The 22,302-nt window shown below is 51.1% G+C and overlaps 1 protein-coding gene across 1 annotated transcript in view; it reads left to right on the top strand.

Annotated features, from left to right (window-relative positions):
• The window catches only part of FAM227A (family with sequence similarity 227 member A), a 263,367-nt gene that overhangs the window by 216,278 nt on the left and 24,787 nt on the right, over positions 1–22,302 (top strand). The window contains exons 8-10 of the mRNA XM_030210759.1: positions 1,648–1,784; positions 2,564–2,721; positions 21,535–21,687. Coding sequence (XP_030066619.1) covers positions 1,648–1,784; positions 2,564–2,721; positions 21,535–21,687 — 448 coding nt within the window. The remainder of the gene's footprint in view (positions 1–1,647; positions 1,785–2,563; positions 2,722–21,534; positions 21,688–22,302) is intronic.

The following is a 22,302-nucleotide window of genomic DNA, read 5'->3' as shown; positions in this document are numbered from 1 at the left end:
GTGTCTTGCTTGCCTCTAGGAAGGATTCCACTAAAAAGAGTTACTTTTTCAAGTGGAGGAGGTTTGTCGTTTGGTGTGAGAGCAAGGCCCTAGAACCTCGTTCTTGTCCTGCACAGAACCTGCTTGAATACCTTCTGCACTTATCAGAGTCTGGCCTCAAGACCAACTCAGTAAGGAATCACCTTAGTGCGATTAGTGCTTACCATCTTCGTGTAGAGGGTAAAGCCATCTCTGGAGAGCCTTTAGTCGTTCGATTCATGAGAGGCTTGCTTTTGTCAAAGCCCCCTGTCGAGCCTCCTGCAGTGTCATGGGATCTCAACGTCGTCCTCACCCAGCTGATGAAACCTCCTTTTGAGCCACTGAATTCATGCCATCTGAAATACTTGACCTGGAAGGTCATTTTCTTGGTGGCAGTTACTTCAGCTCATAGGGTCAGTGAGCTTCAAGCCCTGGTAGCTCATGCTCCGTATACTAAATTTCATCATAACAGAGTAGTGCTCTGCACTCACCCTAAGTTCCTGCCAAAGGTGGTGTCGGAGTTCCATCTTAACCAGTCAATTGTCTTGCCAACATTCTTTCCAAGACCGCATACCCGCCCTGCTGAACGTCAGTTGCACACATTGGACTGCAAGCGAGCGTTGGCCTTCTATTTGGAGCGGACACAGCCCCACAGACAGTCCGCCCAATTGTTTGTTTCTTTCGACCCCAACAGGAAAGGGGTCGCTGTCGGGAAACGCACCATCTCCAATTGGCTAGCAGATTGCATTTCCTTCACTTACGCCCAGGCTGGGCTGACTCTTGAGGGTCATGTCACGGCTCATAGTGTCAGAACCATGGCAGCGTCGGTGGCTCACTTGTAGTCAGCCACTATTGAAGAGATTTGCAAGGCTGCGACGTGGTCATCTGTCCACACATTCACATCACATTACTGCCTCCAGCAGGATACCCGACGCGACAGTCGGTTCGGGCAGTCGGTGCTGCAGAATCTGTTTGGGGTTTAAATCCAACTCCACCCTCCAGGACCCGAATTTATTCTGGTCAGGCTGCACTCTCAGTTAGTTGTTCTTCGTAGGTCAATTTCTGTTATACCCTCGCCGTTGCGAGGTTCAATTGACCTGGGTTCTTGTTTTGAGTGAGCCTGAGAGCTAGGGATACCCCAGTCGTGAGAACAAGCAGCCTGCTTCTCCTCAGAGAAAGCGAATGATACATACCTGTAGCAGGTGTTCTCCGAGGACAGCAGGCTGATTGTTCTCACCTACCCTCCCTCCTCCCCTTTGGAGTTGCGTTTTTGATCATTTTTGCTTGTCATTCAAATGAGTGGGAACGGTCACGCACGGGCGGGAAGACGGCCGCTCATGCGCGGTGGGCATGCCCTGCGTGCGGGACCGCCCGCAAAGTTTTGTTCCGGTTGGTGGGGCTGCCGTGGACGTCAACCCAGTCGTGAGAACAATCAGCGTGCTGTCCTCGGAGAACACCTGCTACAGGTATGTATTATTCGCTTTCCTGTCCTGTGGGATGTCTCCAGTGATTATTTATAAGATTATTTCTATGCCTTGGTTTTACCTTTTGGTAGGATTATATATCTTGGATTTCCTAGTTTGTAGACCAATCAAGCAGCTAGAAGTTGTAATTCTTTGTCATTTGTAGACACCAAGCAAGTACGATTTTCAGTGGATGTGCCTCGCACTCTCCAGGTGTTGGAGGTGGAAAAGCCAAGATCAAGAAGATCTAGCCTCTCTAAATCAGTGGATATGCAGCAGCCAATTGTGCGGAGCCATAAAGAGGTGAGGAGCAGACAGAGAAAATGTAGCTCTCTAATGTTCGCTATATCTATACACAGTTGATCTCTGCTCTAATCAGATTGTTCGCAGTGTCTACAGTATACACAGTTGATTTCTGCTCTAATCAGATCTCAGAACCTAAGCAGGGTTTGAGTAGAGTTGGTAAGCAGTTGCTTTCAGACATTATATTTGGATCAGCAGCATAAATTCTGCCCAAACAACCCCTGCAGTGAAAGGGACACCCTTGCAGCTGCTCCCAAATCTTCAGAGATGGAACCCCTCTCCCTGACCACCAACACCCACTTTGGGGACCTTTCCAAAATTATAATTTGACGACTCTTAATTTAAACTTAAGTCACTACTTTGAATGGAATATCCATGTAATCTCTACATATAAAAGATTTTCTGACAATTTTGCCAAGAGTTGGGGATGTGTCTGGATAAACCTCCAGGGCTGAAAACTGGTCTGGTTTTTGATATTTTCCTAATAAACATGTCTGAAATAGATTTGCATGCAAGTGAGGAGATATACATGAAAATCTGACTTATGGATATTTATTAGGGATATCCTGAAAACCAACATATTTGTGGCCCTTGATGACCAAAGTTGGACACCCCTGGGCTAAACAGTAATATAGACCAAAATTACATCCTAGCACCAGCATGATTTCCCCTTGAAATATTTGATGAGATCAACTGGAAATAAAGGCAATGAAAGGTAATCCTTTAACAGCTTGCATATTTATATTTTTGTTTTTCCTTCATCTTGTTCCCCCTTGCAGTCCCATCCAGCCTGCCAGGGTCCTGATTTCACCCACAACGTCTTTAATCTAAATAGTCTCAGCCCACTGGTACAAAATTATCTTCAGAGACAGAATGCAATGCCTCTAGCTGGGCAGGATGTTTTGATGCAACGAACGGAAGTGAAGAATGCCATTCCATATCCTTCTGACCTGTTAACATGCTTCCACACTGTTGTAAACACTTTTACACCTGTCTCATGCTATTGCCCTTGATAAATTGCTGCTGCTGCTGCTTGCTTTTCTTTAGGTGTGTAACTGCCATTTTGCCAGGGTAAGTGCTTTTTAAGTGTGGACCCCTTTCCACAGCTGGACCAAATAGAATGGTACATTTGGGAGCTGTTGGGCCATCATGCAATCCATGAGTCTGAGTTACCTCCAGCAGGGAGAAAGTCTTGCTCCAAGGCCTTTATGCTTGGTACACTCTCTTGTAGTTTAAAAGTAGACAACTCTACACTAGGTTGTGTTACAAAAATAAGAGTTTACTGAGAAACTTGCTGAATAGAGATAAGCTAAACTGAATACACCTTTTTCTGGAAATATTTATTTATTTGTGACATTTATATCCCACATTATCCCAAACACGTTTGAGTTCAATGTGGGCTTACAATAAACAGTATAGAATAGTTCCAAACAACTTCAAAGATCATTTACAGGCATGCAGGGACTACCTTGATTCCAAACACCTCCTCAGGCTAGTGCAAAGCTTTTCCCATACTGATGGAATGCCCTGTGGCTCTTGTTCTTTCCTGAATCCTTTGGATGATCAGAAGACAAACCTGAACAAAGATGATTTTGTTTTCACTCTGGTAGCTTTTATTTCTACTGGTGATGGTACTTCTGAAGAAACTCCTGCTGGGTATCAGAATTGCTACAGCTGTTGACACTCTAGAACATTCTTTATTACTTTGTGTCTATCCACTTCTGCAAAATACACGGGTAAGAATAAATCACAGCAGAGCAAGGAGTATGGAAAGTTCTGACCTTCAATAGGAATCACACTGATTCCCACCTGCAGCCTCTGTCACGCCTGTGGTCGTGACTCCTCTCAGACTTACCTTATTTCTGGGGGTCAGCTTCTGAGCTGGCTTCTGTCTGCCCTTTCTGAGCTGGTTCTGTCTCTGTGTGCTAGCTGCTTCCAGCGTGGCTCTAATTACTTCACTATACTGCACCTGTGTGTGTTGCCTGACTTAGCTCTGTCTCTGTGTGCTGGCTGCTTCCAGCATGGCTCTGATTGCTCCACTGTGCTGCACCTGTGTATGCTTCAGTATGCTTTCTGCCTGCTTCTTGGTTTGTGCTCCCCTCGCCCTCTGGTGACCAGAACCGGTGGCTGCCATAGACTGTCTTGCTGTCTCTACCCATTCCAGGCTTCAGCTTAGTCCGGTCCGGATCTTCCAGGCTGCCAGACCTGTCTTTCTTGTTTGTGCCTGCACAGCACCCGTAGCTGCCTTGTGATTGCTGCAGCTGAGTCTCAGCTGCTGCTGGGCTTATTAGCCATTTGGAAACTTCTGTGTTTGCCTTTGCATTGCCTAAGGTCCCTGGTATGCTGGTGTGCACTGTGCACTTCTGCCTAGTCCAGTTTATTGTCTGAGTTTCTTGTCTGTTTCTAGTATAGTCTTTGTGTAGTTTTTCTTGTACTGTATTGCTTGTTCCCAGTCTTGTTTCTTGTTTGTATTTCTCTGTCTAGTTCTTGGTTGTCTGTGTTTCTTGTTTAGTGGCTGCCTGGCAGCTTTCAGTCTTGTCTCTTGTCTGTCAGTATTTGTTCCCTGTTTTAGTTGCTGCTCTGCAGCTTTCAGTCTTGTCTCTTGTCTGTCAGTATTTGTACCCTGTTTTAGTGGCTGCTCTGCAGCTTTCCGTTCCCGACCCTTTTGTCTGTCCACTTCCCTGCCCTCCCCTCCCAGCGATGTCCAGCAATTCTCCGTTCCCTGCCTTCCCCTCTCCCATGTCCAGCAATTCTCGGACTTAGCAGCGTGAACGGTGCAGGCAGCGATTGAAAGAGGCTGTCAGCGTCGGAGCTTCCCTCTGCGAGTCCCGCCTATGCGGAAACAGGAAGTTGTAACAACGTAGGCAGGACTCGCAGAGGGAAGCTCCGACGCTGACAGCCTCTTTCAATCGCTGCTTGCACCGTTCGCGCTGCTGAGTCTTTAAAAAAAGTAAGTAAGGGGACTTCAGAGGTAGTGCAGGACTCGCCGGGAGGGTCACCGGGGGGGGGGGGGGGCAAAAAAAGGTGCCGGTATGCCGTACCGTTGCGTACCGGCACAAAAAAAGCACTGCATCCAACTAACAGCAGTTAGGGGTGGAAATGCAGATATTCTATAGTAACATAGTTCCACCCCTAACTAACAGCAGTTAGGGGTGGAAATGCAGATCTCTCTATATAAAAGGCAAAACCAACGTTCTGTGAAGCCTCCAGCCGGAAGTGTGAAGGGGGCGAGATATCCGGTTTCCCTATGAGTGTCTGCCCCGCCCTCTCTGTAACACAGTCAGTGAAGGAAAACAGCAGAGCACGAAATCAAATCGCTGGCTCTGTAACAGTGAAGGACTCAGAGGGGGGAGGGGAGAGAGGCCAGAGGGCAGGGACACACACACTCCCACATGCACACAGAAGACAACATTGCTAGCCCCCGTTTCATTTGCATCAGAAACGGGGCTTTTTTACTAGTATTCTATAACACTGTGCCAAAATTCTGGGAACATCCCTGACCTGCCCATGGCCATGACCCCTTTGGAGTTGAGCACTATAAAAAGTAGGTGCGCATGTTATAGACTATGGTATAGGGTAGAACCACATGTAACTCCTAAGGACCGTCACTTAAATGCTTGTTAATGCCAATTGATTGTTATAGCCAATTTAGCCAATTACTTTGCACATGGATCTTTAATCCACATGCCAAACTGAGCAACTAACTATCATATCCTAGCAATATACCTAGCCATTTTTTCCATATCCCAACAGTTTCCCCATACACTTAAGAACACTTTATTGCAATAACAAACAACTTTTTATTTTTAACACACCATTTTCCTGAACATCTTACTTACTACATCCCCATTTCTTTTATTTAATTCAGATCCAACAGTATAGCTTTGACCCACCCAACATTTTGGACTTGGGCCCACCCCATTTTGTTTTTTTCTTTCATAACTCAACATTTTAAAACTTTCTTCTTCTTCTTTAACAAGGCAACTGGTTGTGACCTCTCACCTTTTGGGACCTGGGTACAACTCAACGTCTTCCAAAACCAAATATATTTTTCACACTCGAACATTATTTCTTTTCCTTGAATCAAACATTATTACCTTATTTCCTCATATATAACTAGGGCCTATGCCCAACCATTTATTTCCCTACTTCTTTATTTCTTCATCCTCAATATTAATGCATCATAAACAGAACATGGCATTAGTTTTGGAACTGGACCCGAGTCCTTCAGTTTTTTTTACCCGTACCATTTCTGGTCCGTTTTTTGTACCATGATGCCTCCAGGTAATAGTCTATCCACACTATAGTGTTGAGTTCGATGCTGGAAATCCACAATCTAGACACAATGTTTATTTATTTATTTATTGCATTTGTATCCCACATTTTTCCACCTCTTTGCAGGCTCAATGTGGCTTACAATACATCATGAATAATGGAAGTATATTAGAAAATAGATAATTAGTATTACAGCAGGATTTTTGGTAACATGATAGTGATAGGACATGGTAGTAATATAACAAGCATATATTGTTTATAAGTAGACTGTCCAATCTTCCACCTTTCGTATTGAGTATCAATATAGTGGCAGGTTCGAGGGTTCTCTTGTCTACCCAGAAGACTCTAGTCAGACCTTATGCACTGGGAAATGGCCTCTCTTATCCACACTTCCCTCTGGACCTCTACCATATACCTCACTGGCAAGGGTACATAAAGGTCGTCCAGCCCCCACTTATCCCAAACAGCTCTCTTTAAATATATATACATAATACTTATTTTGGGAAGTTTTGCAAATGTCACTCCCCTTGACCACCCAGGGCTCCTGTAATAGTTTCTGAGGCACTGGCTCTCCCAACCAGAGGCCCGCTGTCTCCTCCAGTTTCAGGACAGCCGCTCCATACCCTCCAACTGAAACAGTGCTGAAGTTAAGGCCCTGGAGCAGACAGTCAACCTCTGGTCTGGGCTCCTCACTACCTACTCAGTACAGAGGTCTGGGAGCTATTCCCATCCAATTCCCCATAGCCAAACACAGATATTCCGACATGGTGGTGAGTTTGGGAAGACCTGTTTTTAAGTCGTTTGGTACTTACCACAAAATGTTCTATTCTTTTCTTCCGGTGGTCAATACGCTCCCAGGCTCTCTACCCAGATTTCTCCAGGGAATCTCACTCACAGGAGTATAGGGGATAACATTTGGGGAATACAGACATCCGATCCTCCAATCTCATTGCTTCCCCATTCCTTATCCAGAATTTCCAGCAGGTTCGGGTCCCCGGACCCAGAACAGATCTGCATGCTCACTAGCGGGGAGAGGTCCGAGTCAGCCCTACCATCCAACGAGTGCTGAGGCTGGGCCATCCCGAGAAGCACGCACCAGACAAACTACTCGACCCATCGCTGGCCTTTCCTCAATGGCTAGGTCCACCCCCACATTCAGCTGAAGGGCTTTCTCACCTCTAATTTCTGGTTTGTGCATCGCGACTAACTCCAACTCCTCCTTACTCTTCACACACTTTTTTTCCTTGTTCACCATGGTCAGCGCCCAGAGTCCATGTATATGTCCCCTGAGATCCTGCATTAATTCCAAAGTCATGCAAACCAAACATCCAATCACATTCCACTCCCAAAAGTGGAATGTGATTGAAACCCTCTGTTCAGTGTGCTGCGGCGGCTAAGAAAGCAAATAGAATGTTAAGTATTATTTGGAAAGGAATGGAAAACAAAAGTAAGGACGTTATAATGCCTTTGTATCGGTCCATAGTGCAACCGCACCTTGAATATTGTGTTCAATTCTAATTGCCGCATCTCAAAAAAGATATAGTGGAATTAGAAAAGTTACAGAGAAGGGCAACAAAAATGATAAAGGGGATGGGATGACTTCCCTATGAGGAAAGGCTGAAGCGTCTAGGGCTCTTCAGCTTGGAGAAAAGACGGCTGAGGGGAGATATGATAGAGGTCTATAAAATAATGAGTGGAGTGGAACAGGTAGACATGAATCGTTTGTTTACTCTTTCTAAAAATACTAGGACTAGGGGGCATGCGATGAAGTACAAAGCAGTAAATTTAATATGAAATGGAGAAAATATTTCTTTACTCAATGTGTAATTAAACTCTGGAATTCACTGCCAGAGAATGTGGTAAAGGTGGTTAGCTTAGCAGGGTTTTAAAAAGGTCTGGACGGCTTCCTAAAGGAAAAGTCCATAGACCATTATTAAATTGACTTGGGGAAAATCCACTGCTATTTCAGGGATAAGCCCTTATGCATAAAATGTACTGAACTTTTTCAGGATCTTGCCAGGTATTTGTGACCTGGATTGGCCACTGTTGGAAACAGGATGCTGGGCTGGATGGACCTTTGGTTTCTCCCAGTATGGCAATACTTATGTACTTAAGTCTCTGCAGCATGCTATCAACATACGCACCCTACCCTCCTCCTCCCTGGCTGGTATAAGAACTGCCTCCATATTGACTTAGCAAGAACTTCCCACCCTTTATTCAGGTACTCACAGTTTTGACGTGCTTTCTGCATTCGTTAGCTTGGGCTTTAGTCGAGCAGGAAACTTGAATTTTTACCAGGCTGATTCCAACAGTCTTTCTGGTATTGGTAACCAATTTGTAAATCCATATGACAGGCCCTCTTATATTTGTAATCTACTAAAGGCAGCTTGTTTGCTTGAGGCCAGTCTCTCCCACAGCCAAATTAAAGTACTTTTCCAACACTTTCACCTCCCAGCAGTCAGGATAGATTCCTCTTTTTTTTTCTGCTTATGAATCCCAGCGGTGTCTCCATGATTTTATTTAATGCCCCTTTGCCTGGGAGCTCCTGGATTCGAGGTCCAAGTGGGCTGGAGCCCCCGTGAAGGGTAGACTCTGCTGGACCCTCACTCACTTGGCGCGCGGTGTCTCCACCTGGGAAAAGAAGCAGTGGCGTACAAAGGGGGGGGGGGGCGGTCCGCCCCGGGTGCACACCGCTGGGGGGGTGCCGCGCGCCTGTCGGCTCTTCGTTTTCATGCTCCCTCTGCCACAGAACAGGTTACTTCCTGTTCCAGGGCAGAGGGAGCATGGAAATGAAGAGCTGACAGGCGCGCGGCACCCTCCCCCCAGCGTCGTGCACCTGGGGGGGTTCTTTCGCCGGGGGGGGGGGGTCGCGCTGCACCCGGGGGGTTATTTTGCTGGGGGGGGGGGGTCGCTGCACCCGGGGAGCGGGGCGCATCGGCGATCTGCCCCGGGTGTCAGCGCCCCTATGAATGCCACTGGAAAGAAGTATTAGCAGCTGGGGTTACACTCTTCTCCCCAGGAACCCAAAAGTCAAGGTCTAAAACCCCTGTGGGAATTAAGGCTGGCAGTTAAAATAGACTGTCTTGGGAGGTGCAGCAATACACTGTCTAGTCCAAAATGACCACTCCGTAGTCTGCAGCTTAAAACTCAAACATTTATTCTTCAACTTGAAACCACAGGAACATACCAACTGGATAAACTCTATCACTTGTTGCAACCTTTAAAAAAATTGTTCTTCTGATATTCCCCGGAGGAACTCCTGTATCCTCCTTCCTCTTGTATTCTCCTTCCTAAGGGTATATTTTACAAGGTACTCTGAAACAGGATTATTTACACTTTGTACAGTTCCAGTCTGTACCTGTCTCCAAAGATAATGTTCCAAAGGCTGTGCTCCTCTCTATCTTTCCAAGTTTAGACCCTCCTGGTATAACCTCCAGCCAGGGTGACCTTTGCGTTGGCTCACCCTGGGTGGAGGTTAGAGCAGGAGGGTCTGAACCTGGAAAGATAAAGAGGAGCACAGCCTTTGGAACATTATCTTTGGAGACAGGTGACCCTGGCTCCTATCCCTTGCTCCTGGGCTGGGTCTCTCCACTGCCCACCCACAGCTGTCCTTCATAGTTACTGTTTCTCCTAACAGCAGCTCTCCTTGTCTTAGCCAATGGATTCATTTCTTTTAAATGGGATTCCCCTTCTCCTTCTTTGGGTCCCTTGGCAGGAGCTTGCAGGCAACCAAAGACCCTTCTAAACGGCAAAACACTTAACTTTATCTCCTCCTAGTCTCCTCCCCCCTTGTCATTCTTCAGTCTCTTAGCATTGTCTCTCTGCATTTTATTTCCAAAACTACTCCCCTTGGGCTGGGCTTCCTCCCATCTGGGGACCTCGCAGTCCAGTGACTCTCTACAGGGACTTACTCTTCTAGTAATCCCAGAATAACAGGGGATTACATATGTTTGTGATTTTATTATGAATGTTTTGATGTAAACCGCCCAAAATTGTAGATACTAAATAAATGAATAAATACCGTAAATGATTGATGCCAGATGTTGAATGCCTGTATAATTCAGTGCCCATTTTGGATGAATTTGCTTACTTGCAACCTAGGGCGTATCTGCGTGGGGCCACAGGGGCCTGGGCCCCCGCAGATTTCGCCCTGGACCCCCCTACCGCCGTTAACCCTCCCCCGCCTATCGCCAACCCTTTCCCCGCCTACCGCCGTCACCTATCCCCGAGGTCCGCTCCTGCCAGTTTTTTAAAATATTACTTCAGCTGGCGGGGGACCCCAACCCCCGCCAGCCCAGCCGAGGTCTTCTTTCACTTCTTCATCCTCGTGCTGTTAAAGCCGCATGATGCATCCTTCCAGTTGGACGGAGTTTGACGTCACAGCATGTTGTACGTGCAGGACGTCAACGTGCTGCGACGTCAAACTCCGTCCAACTGGAAGGATGCATCATGCAGCTTTAACAGCACGAGGATGAAGAAGTTAAAGAAGACCTCGGCTGGGCTGGCGGGGGTTGGGGTCCCCCGCCAGCTGAAGTAATATTTAAAAAAAACGGCAGGAGCGGACCTCAGGGGTAGGTGACGGCGGTAGGCGGGGAAAGGTTTGGCGGTAGGTGGGGCAGGGTTAACGGTGGTAGGGGGGGAGGGTTGACGGCGGTGGGGGAGGGGACAGCGGTAGGGGGGGCGGCGGCCGTGGGGGGTTATAATGTGCCCCCTCATTCTAGCCCCTGCCCCCCCTACCGCCGAATCTCAGATACGCCCCTGCTTGCAACTCACCTTCGAGGGCCTAACATAACAAGTGTCAGGACACAATCTTTTGATCAGTGTTTGCAGCTGGCAGATGAGGAGAAAATGAAATTAACACACTGTTGCAAACATCTGTTAGATATCCTGCAAGAAATAAGAAATGAGGAGCTAGCCCAGGTGTGGAGTACCGAATTAGAGATTACATTACAACCTGAACTTCTACAGAACAGTTTTCTCTGTGGCAATGCTTGTCAAGGAATTGGAGTACAAATTTATGCTTTGTACATATATTTCTCCGAGGACAAGCAGGCTGCTTGTTCTCACAACTGGGTTGACGTCCACGGCAGCCCCCACAAACCGGAACAAAAACTTCGCAGGCGGTCCCGCACGCAGGGCACGCCCACCGCGCATGCGCAGCCATCTTCCCGCCCATGCGCGACCGTTCCCGCTCAGTTTTTTTCGATTCCGCGCTGGAGAGAGACGTGTTATTGTCTCTCTGTCAGCCCCGGAAACCGGATCGCGGCCTAGCCACGAGTTTTTCTCTCTTTTTGTGCGCGTTCGCGCCTCTTTTCTTTATTTCTTCTGTTAAAAAAAAAAAAAAGAAGAAGTTTGTCCCCTCGTCGTCTTTAGCCGCGGGGGCGCCTCGTTGCAGCCTTGTGGCTGCGCGGTCGTTTCTTTTTTCGGGTGTGCTTTTCACCGCCACCATCGACGACTTTGACTTCGCCGACACGATTTTTCCGTCGATGTCCTCGAAGGTCCCGAGCGGATTCAAAAAGTGTGGTCGGTGCGGCCGGCAGATCTCGCAAACCGATACCCACGCTTGGTGCCTCCAGTGCCTTGGCCCGGAGCATAATACCAAGACATGCACCTTGTGTCTCGGCTTGCGGAAGTGGACACAGGTGGTGAGGCAAGTTCTTCGAGACCGTCTTTTTGGAACTTGCGCCGGCCCCTCGACGTCGACGGCATCGGTGTCGACGGCCGGATCTTCGGTACCGGTACCGATGTCGACGAAATCGGCACCGACGATGGCACCGACCCCAGGAGTACAGGTACCGTTGGCCCGCCGGTCCACCGGTGACGGCGGGGGTGAGCGGCCGTGCGGGCAATTGGCCCCGGCCACTCCCTCTACCCAGGGCTATCGGGGCCGAACCCTGTCAGACCCGATCCCTCGGGGGGGGGGGGGGTTCTACCTCCTCTTCATCTCTGCCGCCGAGCGCCGATGATGGGCACCGAAAGAAGACTAAAAAGCACAGTCATCAGTCGCCCACGGCGCACGGGACTACCAGCTCCGGCGCCTCCAGAGATGATTCGACGCCGAGGAAGTGGCAGTGCCGAGAGGAGCGTTCCCCCTCGGTCGAAGAGGTGTCGCTGCGTCAGTCCATGGGTACTTCGGTACCGTCTCCTGGACCCGAGCAGCTTCCGGCACCGGCACCCACACCGGGCCCCCTGCCTTTCCCGACAGCGAGCCTTGACGAGTGCCTCCGAGCCATCCTTCCAGGGATTCTGGAAGGGCTGATGCGCCAGGCTTTGCTGGCACTGGGGGGTGCTTGCGCCCCCGGCGCCGTTGATGGAGGCGCCGGCATGCTCTAGCCCGATGCAGAGGCCTCCGACACCGACGCCGCTTGCAGTACCGGTGTCGACAGCCACGCAGGTGGAATCCCCGTCGACGTCGATGGAGGGAGCTTCATCCCCGCCGGCACAGGAGTCCACTGCTCGACGCCACTATTGAGGACATGGTTCCTCGCAGTCGAGACGGGCCCAGTTCAGGTCTGAGCTGCAAGAGCTCATGTCCGACACCGAGGAAGAGGCCTCGTGGGGGGAGGAGGAGGACCCCAGATATTTCTTCTCAGAAGAGTCTGAAGGCCTTCCCTCCGACCCCACTCCTTCACTGGAGAGGAAGCTCTCACCCCCTGAGAGCCTCTCCTTTCCCTCCTTCATCAGGGATATGTCTATTTGCATTCCCTTCCCCGTGGTCTCTGTGGATGAGCCGAGGGCTGAGATGCTCGAGGTCCTCGACTATCCATCACCACCTAGAGAGTCTTCCACGGTGCCGTTGCACAATGTCCTCAAAGAGACACTGCTTCGGAACTGGCTGAAGCCCTTATCTAACCCCACCACCCCCAAGAAAGCGGAGTCCCAATACAGGATCCACTCTGACCCAGAGTTGATGCGGCCCCAATTGCCTCATGACTCGGCGGTCATGGACTCTGCTCTCAAGAGGGCACGGAGTTCGAAGGATACTGCCTCGGCGCCCCTGGGGCGGGAGTCTCGCACTCTGGACTCGTTTGGGAGGAAGGCCTACCAATCTTCCATGCTCGTGACCCACATCCAGTTGTACCAGCTCTACACGAGCATTCACATGCGGAACAATGTGAAGCAACTGGCGGACCTGGTCGACAAGCTCCCTCCGGAGTAGTCCAGGCCTTTCCAGGAGGTGGTCAGGCAGCTGAAGGCATGCAGAAAGTTCCTGTCCAGTGGTATCTATGACACCTGTGATGTGGCATCTTGACCTGCGGCCCAAGGTATAGTGATGCGCAGACTCTCCTGGCTGTGTGCCTCTGACCTGGACAACCGCACCCAGCATGACTGGCGGATGTCCCTTGCCGGGGGGATAACATCTTTGGCGAGAAGGTCGAGCAGTTGGTGGACCAACTACACCAGCGGGAAACCGCCCTCGACAAGCTCTCCTACCGGGCGCCTTCAGCATCCACCTCAGCAGGTGGACGTTTTTCCCGGACCAGGCAGGCTGCGCCCTACGCCTACAACAAGCGTAGGTACACTCAGCCGGCCCGAAGGCCTCCTCAGGCACAGGGACAGTCCCAGCGCGCTCGTTCCCATCAACAGCGTGCGCCTAAGCAGCCCCCTGCGCCTCCACAGCAAAAGCGGGGGACGGGCTTTTGACTGGATCCATGGGAACATAGCCGCCATCAAAGTGTCCGTACCAGACGACCTGCCGGTCGAGGGGAGGTTGAAAGTTTTTCACCAAAGGTGGCCTCTCATAACCTCCGACCAGTGGGTTCTCCGAGGACAAGCAGGCTGCTTGTTCTCACGACTGGGTGACGTCCGCGGCAGCCCCCACCAACCGGAAGAAGCTTCGCGGGCGGTCCGCACGCAGGGCACGCCCACCGCGCATGCGCAGCCGTCTTCCCGCCCGTGCGCGACTGTTCCCGCCAGTCTTTTCTTTTCCGCGCTGGAGAGAGTCGTGCGTCGCCACTCTCTCTTAGTCAGCCCCGGAAAACCGTCGCGTTGTCCGCGAATTCGCTAATTTTCTGTTTTTTGTTGCCGCGCGCTTCAAACCTTTTTTTCCTTTTCTCTAAAAAAAAAAAAAAAAAAGGAAGAGAACGCGCTGATTTTTCCCTCGTTTTCTAGCGAGGGCGTTGCGGCCTTGTGGCCGCGCGGTCGCTTTATTTTTCGAGGTGTGATTTACCGCCACCATCGACGACTTTAACTTCACCGATGCGATTTTTCCGTCGATGTCCTCGAAGGTCCCGAGTGGATTTAAGAAGTGTAGTCGGTGCGGCCGGCCTATCTCGCAGACCGACACCCACGCTTGGTGCCTCCAGTGCCTTGGGCTGGAGCACAATATCAAGTCGTGTTCTTTGTGTCTTGGTCTCCGGAAACGGACTCAGATTGCGAGGCAAGTTCTTCGCGACCGTCTTTTTGGAACTTGCACCGGCCCCTCGACGTCGACCTCGACGGCATCGGTATCGACGGCCGGTTCTTCGGTACCGGTATCGGTGCCCGCGAAATCGACACCGATGGCATCGACCCCAGGAGTACAGGTCCCGTCGGCCCGCCGGTCCTCCGGTGACGGTAGGGGTGAGAGGCCGCGTGGGCAATCGACCCCAGTCACTCCCTCTGTTCATGGCCCTCGGGACCGAACCCTGTCCGACCCGGCCCCTCGAGACCGAGGGGGATCGACCTCCTCCTCCTCCGTTCCACCTGGCGCCGATGACGGGCACCGCAAAAAACAGAAGAAGCACCGTCATCGGTCCCCATCGGTGCACCCGGCCCTCGGTGCCGGAGAGGAGTCGACGCCGAAGCGTCCGCGTCGAGAGGAAAGGTCCCCCTCGGTAGTGGAGGTACCGATACGTCAGGGTCCCAGCACTTTGGTGCAGTCTCCTGGACCCGAACAGCTTCCGGCACCGACGCCTCTACCGGCCCCCCCGTCTTTTCCGACAGCAGGCCTGGACGAGTGCCTCCGAGCCATCCTTCCGGGGATCCTGGAAGGGCTGATGCGCCAGGCTGTGCTGGCGCCGGGGGTGCTTGCGCCCCCGGCGCCGTTGACTGTGGCGCCGGCGAGCTCTAGCCCGGTGCTGAGGCCTTCGACACCGCCGCCGCTTGCGGCGCCGGTCTCGACCGCCACGCAGGTGGAGTCCCCGTTGACGTCGATGGAGGGAGCTTCGTCCCCGCCAGCGCGGGAGTCCACCGCTCGACGACACCGAGGCCTCGGTGCCTCGACGTCGAGCCGGGCCCGGTTGAGGACTCAGCTGCATGAGCTTATGTCCGATACCGAGGAAGAGGCCTCATGGGGGGAAGAGGAGGACCCCAGATATTTCTCCTCAGAGGAGTCTGTGGGCCTTCCCTCTGACCCCACGCCTTCACCAGAGAGGAAGCTCTCGCCTCCTGAGAGCCTCTCCTTTGCCTCCTTTGTTAGGGACATGTCTATATGCATTCCCTTCCCCGTGGTCTCTGTGGATGAGCCGAGGGCTGAGATGCTCGAGGTCCTCGACTATCCATCACCACCTAGAGAGTCCTCCACGGTACCGTTGCACAATGTCCTTAAGGAGACACTGCTTCGGAACTGGATGCGACCATTATCTAATCCCACCATCCCCAAGAAAGCAGAGTCCCAGTATAGAATCCACTCGGACCCAGAGTTAATGCGGCCCCAATTGCCTCATGACTCGGCGGTCATGGATTCTGCTCTCAAGAGGGCACGGAGTTCGAGGGATACCGCCTCGGCGCCCCCGGGGCGGGAGTCTCGTACTCTGGACTCGTTTGGGAGGAAGGCCTACCAATCTTCCATGCTCGTGACCCGCATCCAATCTTACCAGCTCTACACGAGCATCCACATGCAGAACAATGTGAAGCAACTGGCGGACCTGGTTGACAAGCTCCCGCCGGAGCAGTCCAGGCCTTATCAGGAGGTGGTCAGGCAGCTGAAGGCGTGCAGAAAGTTCCTGTCCAGGGGTATCTATGACACCTGTGACGTGGCATCTCGTGCTGCGGCCCAAGGTATAGTGATGCGCAGGCTCTCATGGCTGCATGCCTCTGACCTGGACAACCGCACCCAGCAGAGACTGGCCGACGTCCCTTGCCGGGGGGATAATATTTTTGGTGAGAAGGTCGAGCAGCTGGTGGACCAACTGCATCAGCGGGAAACCGCCCTCGACAAACTCTCCCACCGGGCGCCTTCAGCACCCACCTCAGCAGGTGGACGTTTTTCCCGGGCCCGGCAGGCTGTGCCCTATTCTTTTGCTAAGCGTAGGTACACCCAGCCGGCCCGAAGGCCTCGTCAGGCACAGGGACAGCCCCAGCGCGCTCATTCTCGTCAACAGCGTGCGCCTAAGCAGCCCCCTGCGCCTCCACAGCAAAAGCCGGGGACGGGCTTTTGACTGGATCCACGGGAACATAGCCGCCCTCAAAGTGTCCGTACCGGACGATCTGCCGGTCGGAGGGAGGTTAAAATTTTTTCACCAAAGGTGGCCTCTCATAACCTCCGACCAGTGGGTTCTCCAAATAGTGCGGTGCGGATACGCCCTGAATTTGGCCTCCCTGCCACCAAATTGTCCTCCGGGAGCTCAATCCTTCAGCTCCCATCACAAGCAGGTACTTGCAGAGGAACTCTCCGCCCCCTCTCAGCGCCAATGCGGTCGAGCCCGTACCACCCGGGCAGGAAGGGCAGGGATTCTATTCCAGGTACTTCCTTGTGGAAAAGAAAACAGGGGGGATGCGTCCCATCCTAGACCTGAGACGCCTGAACAAATTCCTGGTCAAAGAAAAGTTCAGGATGCTTTCTTTGGGCACCCTTGTGCCAATGATTCAGAAAAACGATTGGCTATGTTCCCTGGATTTAAAGGACGCATACACTCACATCCCGATACTGCCAGCTCACAGACAGTATCTCAGATTCCGCCTGGGCGCACGGCACTTTCAGTATTGTGTGCTGCCCTTTGGGCTCGCCTCTGCCCCACGAGTGTTTACAAAGTGCCTCGTGGTGGTAGCGGTGTATCTACGCAAGCTGGGAGTGCACATGTTCCCATATCTCGACGATTGGCTGGTCAAGAACACCTCGGAGGCGGAAGCCCTCCGGTCTATGCAGTGCACTATTCAACTTCTGGAGCTGCTGGGGTTTGTGATAAATTACCCAAAGTCCCATCTCTAGCCAACACAGTCTCTGGAATTCATAGGAGCTCTGCTGAATACCCAGACGGCTCGGGCCTTCCTTCCCGAAGCGAGGGCCAACAACCTCCTGTCCCTGGCTTCGCAGACCAGAGCGTCCCAGCAGGTCACAGCTCAGCAGATGTTGAGACTTCTGGGTCATATGGCCTCCACAGTCCATGTGACTCCCATGGCTCGTCTTCACATGAGATCTGCTCAATGGACCCTAGCTTCCCAGTGGTTCCAAGCCACCGGGAATCTAGAAGATGTCATCCGCCTCTCCACCAGTTGCCGCACTTCACTGCTCTGGTGGACCATTCGGACCAATTTGACCCTGGGACGTCCATTCCAAATTCCTCAGCCCACGAAAGTGCTGACGACGGATGCATCTCGCCTGGGGTGGGGAGCTCATGTCGATGGGCTTCACACCCAGGGTCTGTGGTCCCTCCAGGAAAAGGATTTGCAGATCAACCTCCTGGAGCTCCGAGCAATCTGGAACGCACTGAAGGCTTTCAGAGATCGGCTGTCCTACCAAATTATTCAAATTCGGACAGACAATCAGGTTGCAATGTATTACACCAACAAGCAGGGGGGCACTGGATCTCGCCCCTTGTGTCAGGAAGCCGTCGGGAAGTGGTGTTGGGTTTGCCAGTTTGGCATGCTCCTCCAAGCCACATACCTGGCAGGTGTAAACAACAGTCTGGCCGACAGACTGAGCAGAGTCATGCAACCGCACGAGTGGTCGCTCCATTCCAGAGTGGTACGCAAGATCTTTCGAGAGTGGGGCACCCCCTCGGTGGACCTTTTCACCTCTCAGACCAACCACAAGCTGCCTCTGTTCTGTTCCAGACTTCAGGCACACGGCAGGCTAGCGTCGGATGCCTTTCTCCTTCATTGGGGGACCGGCCTCCTGTATGCTTATCCTCCCATACCTTTGGTGGGGAAGACCTTACTTAAGCTCAAGCAAGACCGCGGCACCATGATTCTGATTGCGCCCTTTTGGCCCCGTCAGATCTGGTTCCCTCTTCTTCTGGAGTTGTCCTCAGAAGAACCGTGGAGATTGGAGTGTTTTCCGACTCTCATTTTGCAGAACGACGGAGCGTTGCTGCACCCCAACCTTCAGTCTCTGGCTCTCACGGCCTGGATGTTGAGGGCGTAGACTTCGCTGCGTTGGGTCTGTCTGAGGGTGTCTCCCGTGTCTTGCTTGCCTCTAGGAAGGATTCCACTAAAAAGAGTTACTTTTTCAAGTGGAAGAGGTTTGTCGTTTGGTGTGAGAGCAGGGCCCTAGAACCTCGTTCTTGCCCTGCACAGAACCTGTTTGAATACCTTCTGCACTTATCAGAGTCTGGCCTCAAGACCAACTCAGTAAGGAATCACCTTAGTGCGATTAGTGCTTACCATTATCGTGTGGAAGGTAAAGCCATCTCTGGAGAGCCTTTAGTCGTTCGATTCATGAGAGGCTTGCTTTTGTCAAAGCCCCCTATCAAGCCTCCTGCAGTGTCATGGGATCTCAACGTCGTCCTCACCCAGCTGATGAAACCTCCTTTTGAGCCACTGAATACCTGCCATCTGAAGTACTTGACCTGGAAGGTCATTTTCTTGGTGGCAGTTACTTCAGCTCGTAGGGTCAGTGAGCTTTAAGCCCTGGTAGCTCACGCTCCATATACCAAATTTCATCACAACAGAGTAGTGCTCCGCACCCACCCAAAGTTCCTGCCGAAGGTGGTGTCGGAGTTCCATCTTAACCAGTCAATTGTCTTGCCAACATTCTTCCCCAGGCCTCATACCCGCCCTGCTGAACGTCAGTTGCACACATTGGACTGCAAGAGAGCATTGGCCTTCTACTTGGAGCGGACACAGCCCCACAGACAGTCCGCCCAATTGTTTGTTTCTTTCGACCCTAACAGGATAGGGGTCGCTGTCGGGAAACGCACCATCTCCAATTGGCTAGCAGATTGCATTTCCTTCACTTACGCCCAGGCTGGGCTGACTCTTGAGGGTCATGTCACGGCTCATAGTGTCAGAGCCATGGCAGCGTCGGTGGCTCACTTGAAGTCAGCCACTATTGAAGAGATTTGCAAGGCTGCGACGTGGTCATCTGTCCACACATTCACATCACATTACTGCCTCTAGCAGGATACCCGACGCGACAGTCGGTTCGGGCAGTCTGTGCTGCAGAATCTGTTTGGGGTGTAAATCCAACTCCACCCTCCAGGACCCAAATTTATTCTGGTCAGGCTGCACTCTGTTAGTTGTTCTTCGTAGGTCAATTTCTGTTATACCCTCGCCGTTGCGAGGTTCCATTTTACCTGGGTTCTTGTTTTGAGTGAGCCTGAGAGCTAGGGATACCCCAGTCGTGAGAACAAGCAGCCTGCTTGTCCTCGGAGAAAGTGAATGATACATAAGTACATAAGTACATAAGTAGTGCCATACTGGGAAAGATCAAAGGTCCATCTAGCCCAGCATCCTGTCACCGACAGTGGCCAATCCAGGTCAAGGGCACCTGGCACGCTCCCCAAATGTAAAAACATTCCAGACAAGTTATACCTAAAAATGCGGAATTTTTCCAAGTCCATTTAATAGCGGTCTATGGACTTGTCCTTTAGGAATCTATCTAACCCCTTTTTAAACTCCGTCAAGCTAACCGCCCGTACCACGTTCTGCGGCAACGAATTCCAGAGTCTAATTACACGTTGGGTGAAGAAAACTTTTCTCCGATTCGTTTTAAATTTACCACACTGTAGCTTCAACTCATGCCCTCTAGTCCTAGTATTTTTGGATAGCGTGAACAGTCGCTTCACATCCACCCGATCCATTCCACTCATTATTTTATACACTTCTATCATATCTCCCCTCAGCCGTCTCTTCTCCAAGCTGAAAAGCCCTAGCCTTCTCAGCCTCTCTTCATAGGAAAGTCGTCCCATCCCCACTATCATTTTCGTCGCCCTTCGCTGTACCTTTTCCAATTCTACTATATCTTTTTTGAGATACGGAGACCAGTACTGAACACAATACTCCAGGTGCGGTCGCACCATGGAGCGATACAACGGCATTATAACATCCGCACACCTGGACTCCATACCCTTCCTAATAACACCCAACATTCTATTCGCTTTCCTAGCCGCAGCAGCACACTGAGCAGAAGGTTTCAGCGTATCATCGACGACGACACCCAGATCCCTTTCTTGATCCGTAACTCCTAACGCGGAACCTTGCAAGACGTAGCTATAATTCGGGTTCCTCTTACCCACATGCATCACTTTGCACTTGTCAACATTGAACTTCATCTGCCACTTGCACGCCCATTCTCCCAGTCTCGCAAGGTCCTCCTGTAATCGTTCACATTCCTCCTGCGACTTGACGACCCTGAATAATTTTGTGTCATCGGCGAATTTAATTACCTCACTAGTTATTCCCATCTCTAGGTCATTTATAAATACATTAAAAAGCAACGGACCCAGCACAGACCCCTGCGGGACCCCACTAACTACCCTCCTCCACTGAGAATACTGGCCACGCAATCCTACTCTCTGCTTCCTATCTTTCAACCAGTTCTTAATCCATAATAATACCCTACCTCCGATTCCATGGCTCTGCAATTTCTTCAGGAGTCTTTCGTGCGGCACCTGTAGCAGGTGTTCTCCGAGGACAGCAGGCTGATTGTTCTCACCTACCCTCCCTCCTCCCCTTTGGAGTTGCGTTTTCATCTTTTTTGCTTGTAATTCAACTGGCGGGAACGGTCGCGCACGGGCGGGAAGACGGCCGCGCATGCGCTGTGGGCGTGCCCTGCGTGCGGACCGCCCGCGAAGCTTCTTCCGGTTGGTGGGGGCTGCCGCGGACGTCACCCAGTCGTGAGAACAATCAGCCTGCTGTCCTCGGAGAACACCTGCTACAGGTATGTATCATTCACTTTTTCTCCAGTCTGTGTAATTCTTATGGTTGTGCTTAATAAAGAGAATTTGAAAAACATGGCATAAGCGATAGCGCCTAAATGTTGGTACAAATTCCAACTTACACTTTATTCTCTATTGGAAACTGGACACCCAGATGCTGTGTTAGTGCTGTTTTAGAATTCGTGCTCAGTGTCCTGCATTTTAGTATAGAAATGCCCCTAAAATGTACTGGACAAGCTGCCCTGTAATGGCAAAATGAAGCAAGTGTTTCAGTAAAAATGTGCACGTGCTTCCTTATGCCATTGCAGGGCAGAGTGGTGATAAGCTCAAATTGCTGTGAGGTGACTTAGCAGGGGGCAGGGAAGTGAATGACTTCCCCTAGTGAATTTCAGTGGGTGTCAACTAATTTAAAATATGGTGGTCATTCTCTCATTTTCCTTGACTTTAAAAACCACAAGCTCTATGCCAACATACTCGGACCTCGTGCGTCAGGGGTACAAGCGTCTGCAGGCATTAGACTGTGTGCTCAAGAATACATGTGGGAATCGTGGGAAGGAGAGCCTGGCTTTCGGCCATAGCCTGCAAGAGGCTAAGAATGAATTACTCAGGTATGAAATCTTTTCTAAGGGTGGCTACTAGATCACAATGGAAGCTATAATTGGAAGTTTCTTTACAGAAAAGGTAGTAGGTGCATGGAACAGCCTCCTTATGAAGGGCAGTATCTGAATTCATGAAGGCACTGGGCAGTGATGTATGATCTTTAAGGGAGAGGAAGGATTTTTAGAAACAAGTAGATTGTAGTAGTAGGGCAGACCAGATAGGCTTTCAGGCTTATTTTCGAAAGAGGACACCCATATTTTGACTCAAATCGGAAGATGGGCGTCCTTCTCACAGGGTCGCCCAAATCAGCATAATCGAAAGCCAATTTTGGGCATACCCAACTGCTTTCCATCGCAGGGACGATCAAAGTTCACGGGGGCATGTCAGAGGCGTAGCGAAGGCGGGACTTGGGTGTGCTTAACATATGGGTGTCCTCGACCCATAACGGGGGAAAAAAAGGGCATCCCTCACAAGCACTTGGACGACTTTACCTGGTCCTGTTTTTCTTACGACCAAGGCACAAAAAGGTGCCCAAACTGACCAGATGACCACCGGAGAGAATCGGGGATCACCTCTCCTTACTCCCCCAGTGGTCACTAACCCCCTCCCACCCTCAAAAATAC

The sequence above is a fragment of the Microcaecilia unicolor genome, chromosome 1, assembly GCF_901765095.1.
Source record: "Microcaecilia unicolor chromosome 1, aMicUni1.1, whole genome shotgun sequence".
NCBI classification, from domain to species: Eukaryota; Metazoa; Chordata; class Amphibia; order Gymnophiona; family Siphonopidae; genus Microcaecilia; species Microcaecilia unicolor.
The sequence above is the reverse complement of the archived record's forward strand: the minus strand, read 5'-3'. Positions and strand labels throughout refer to the sequence as shown.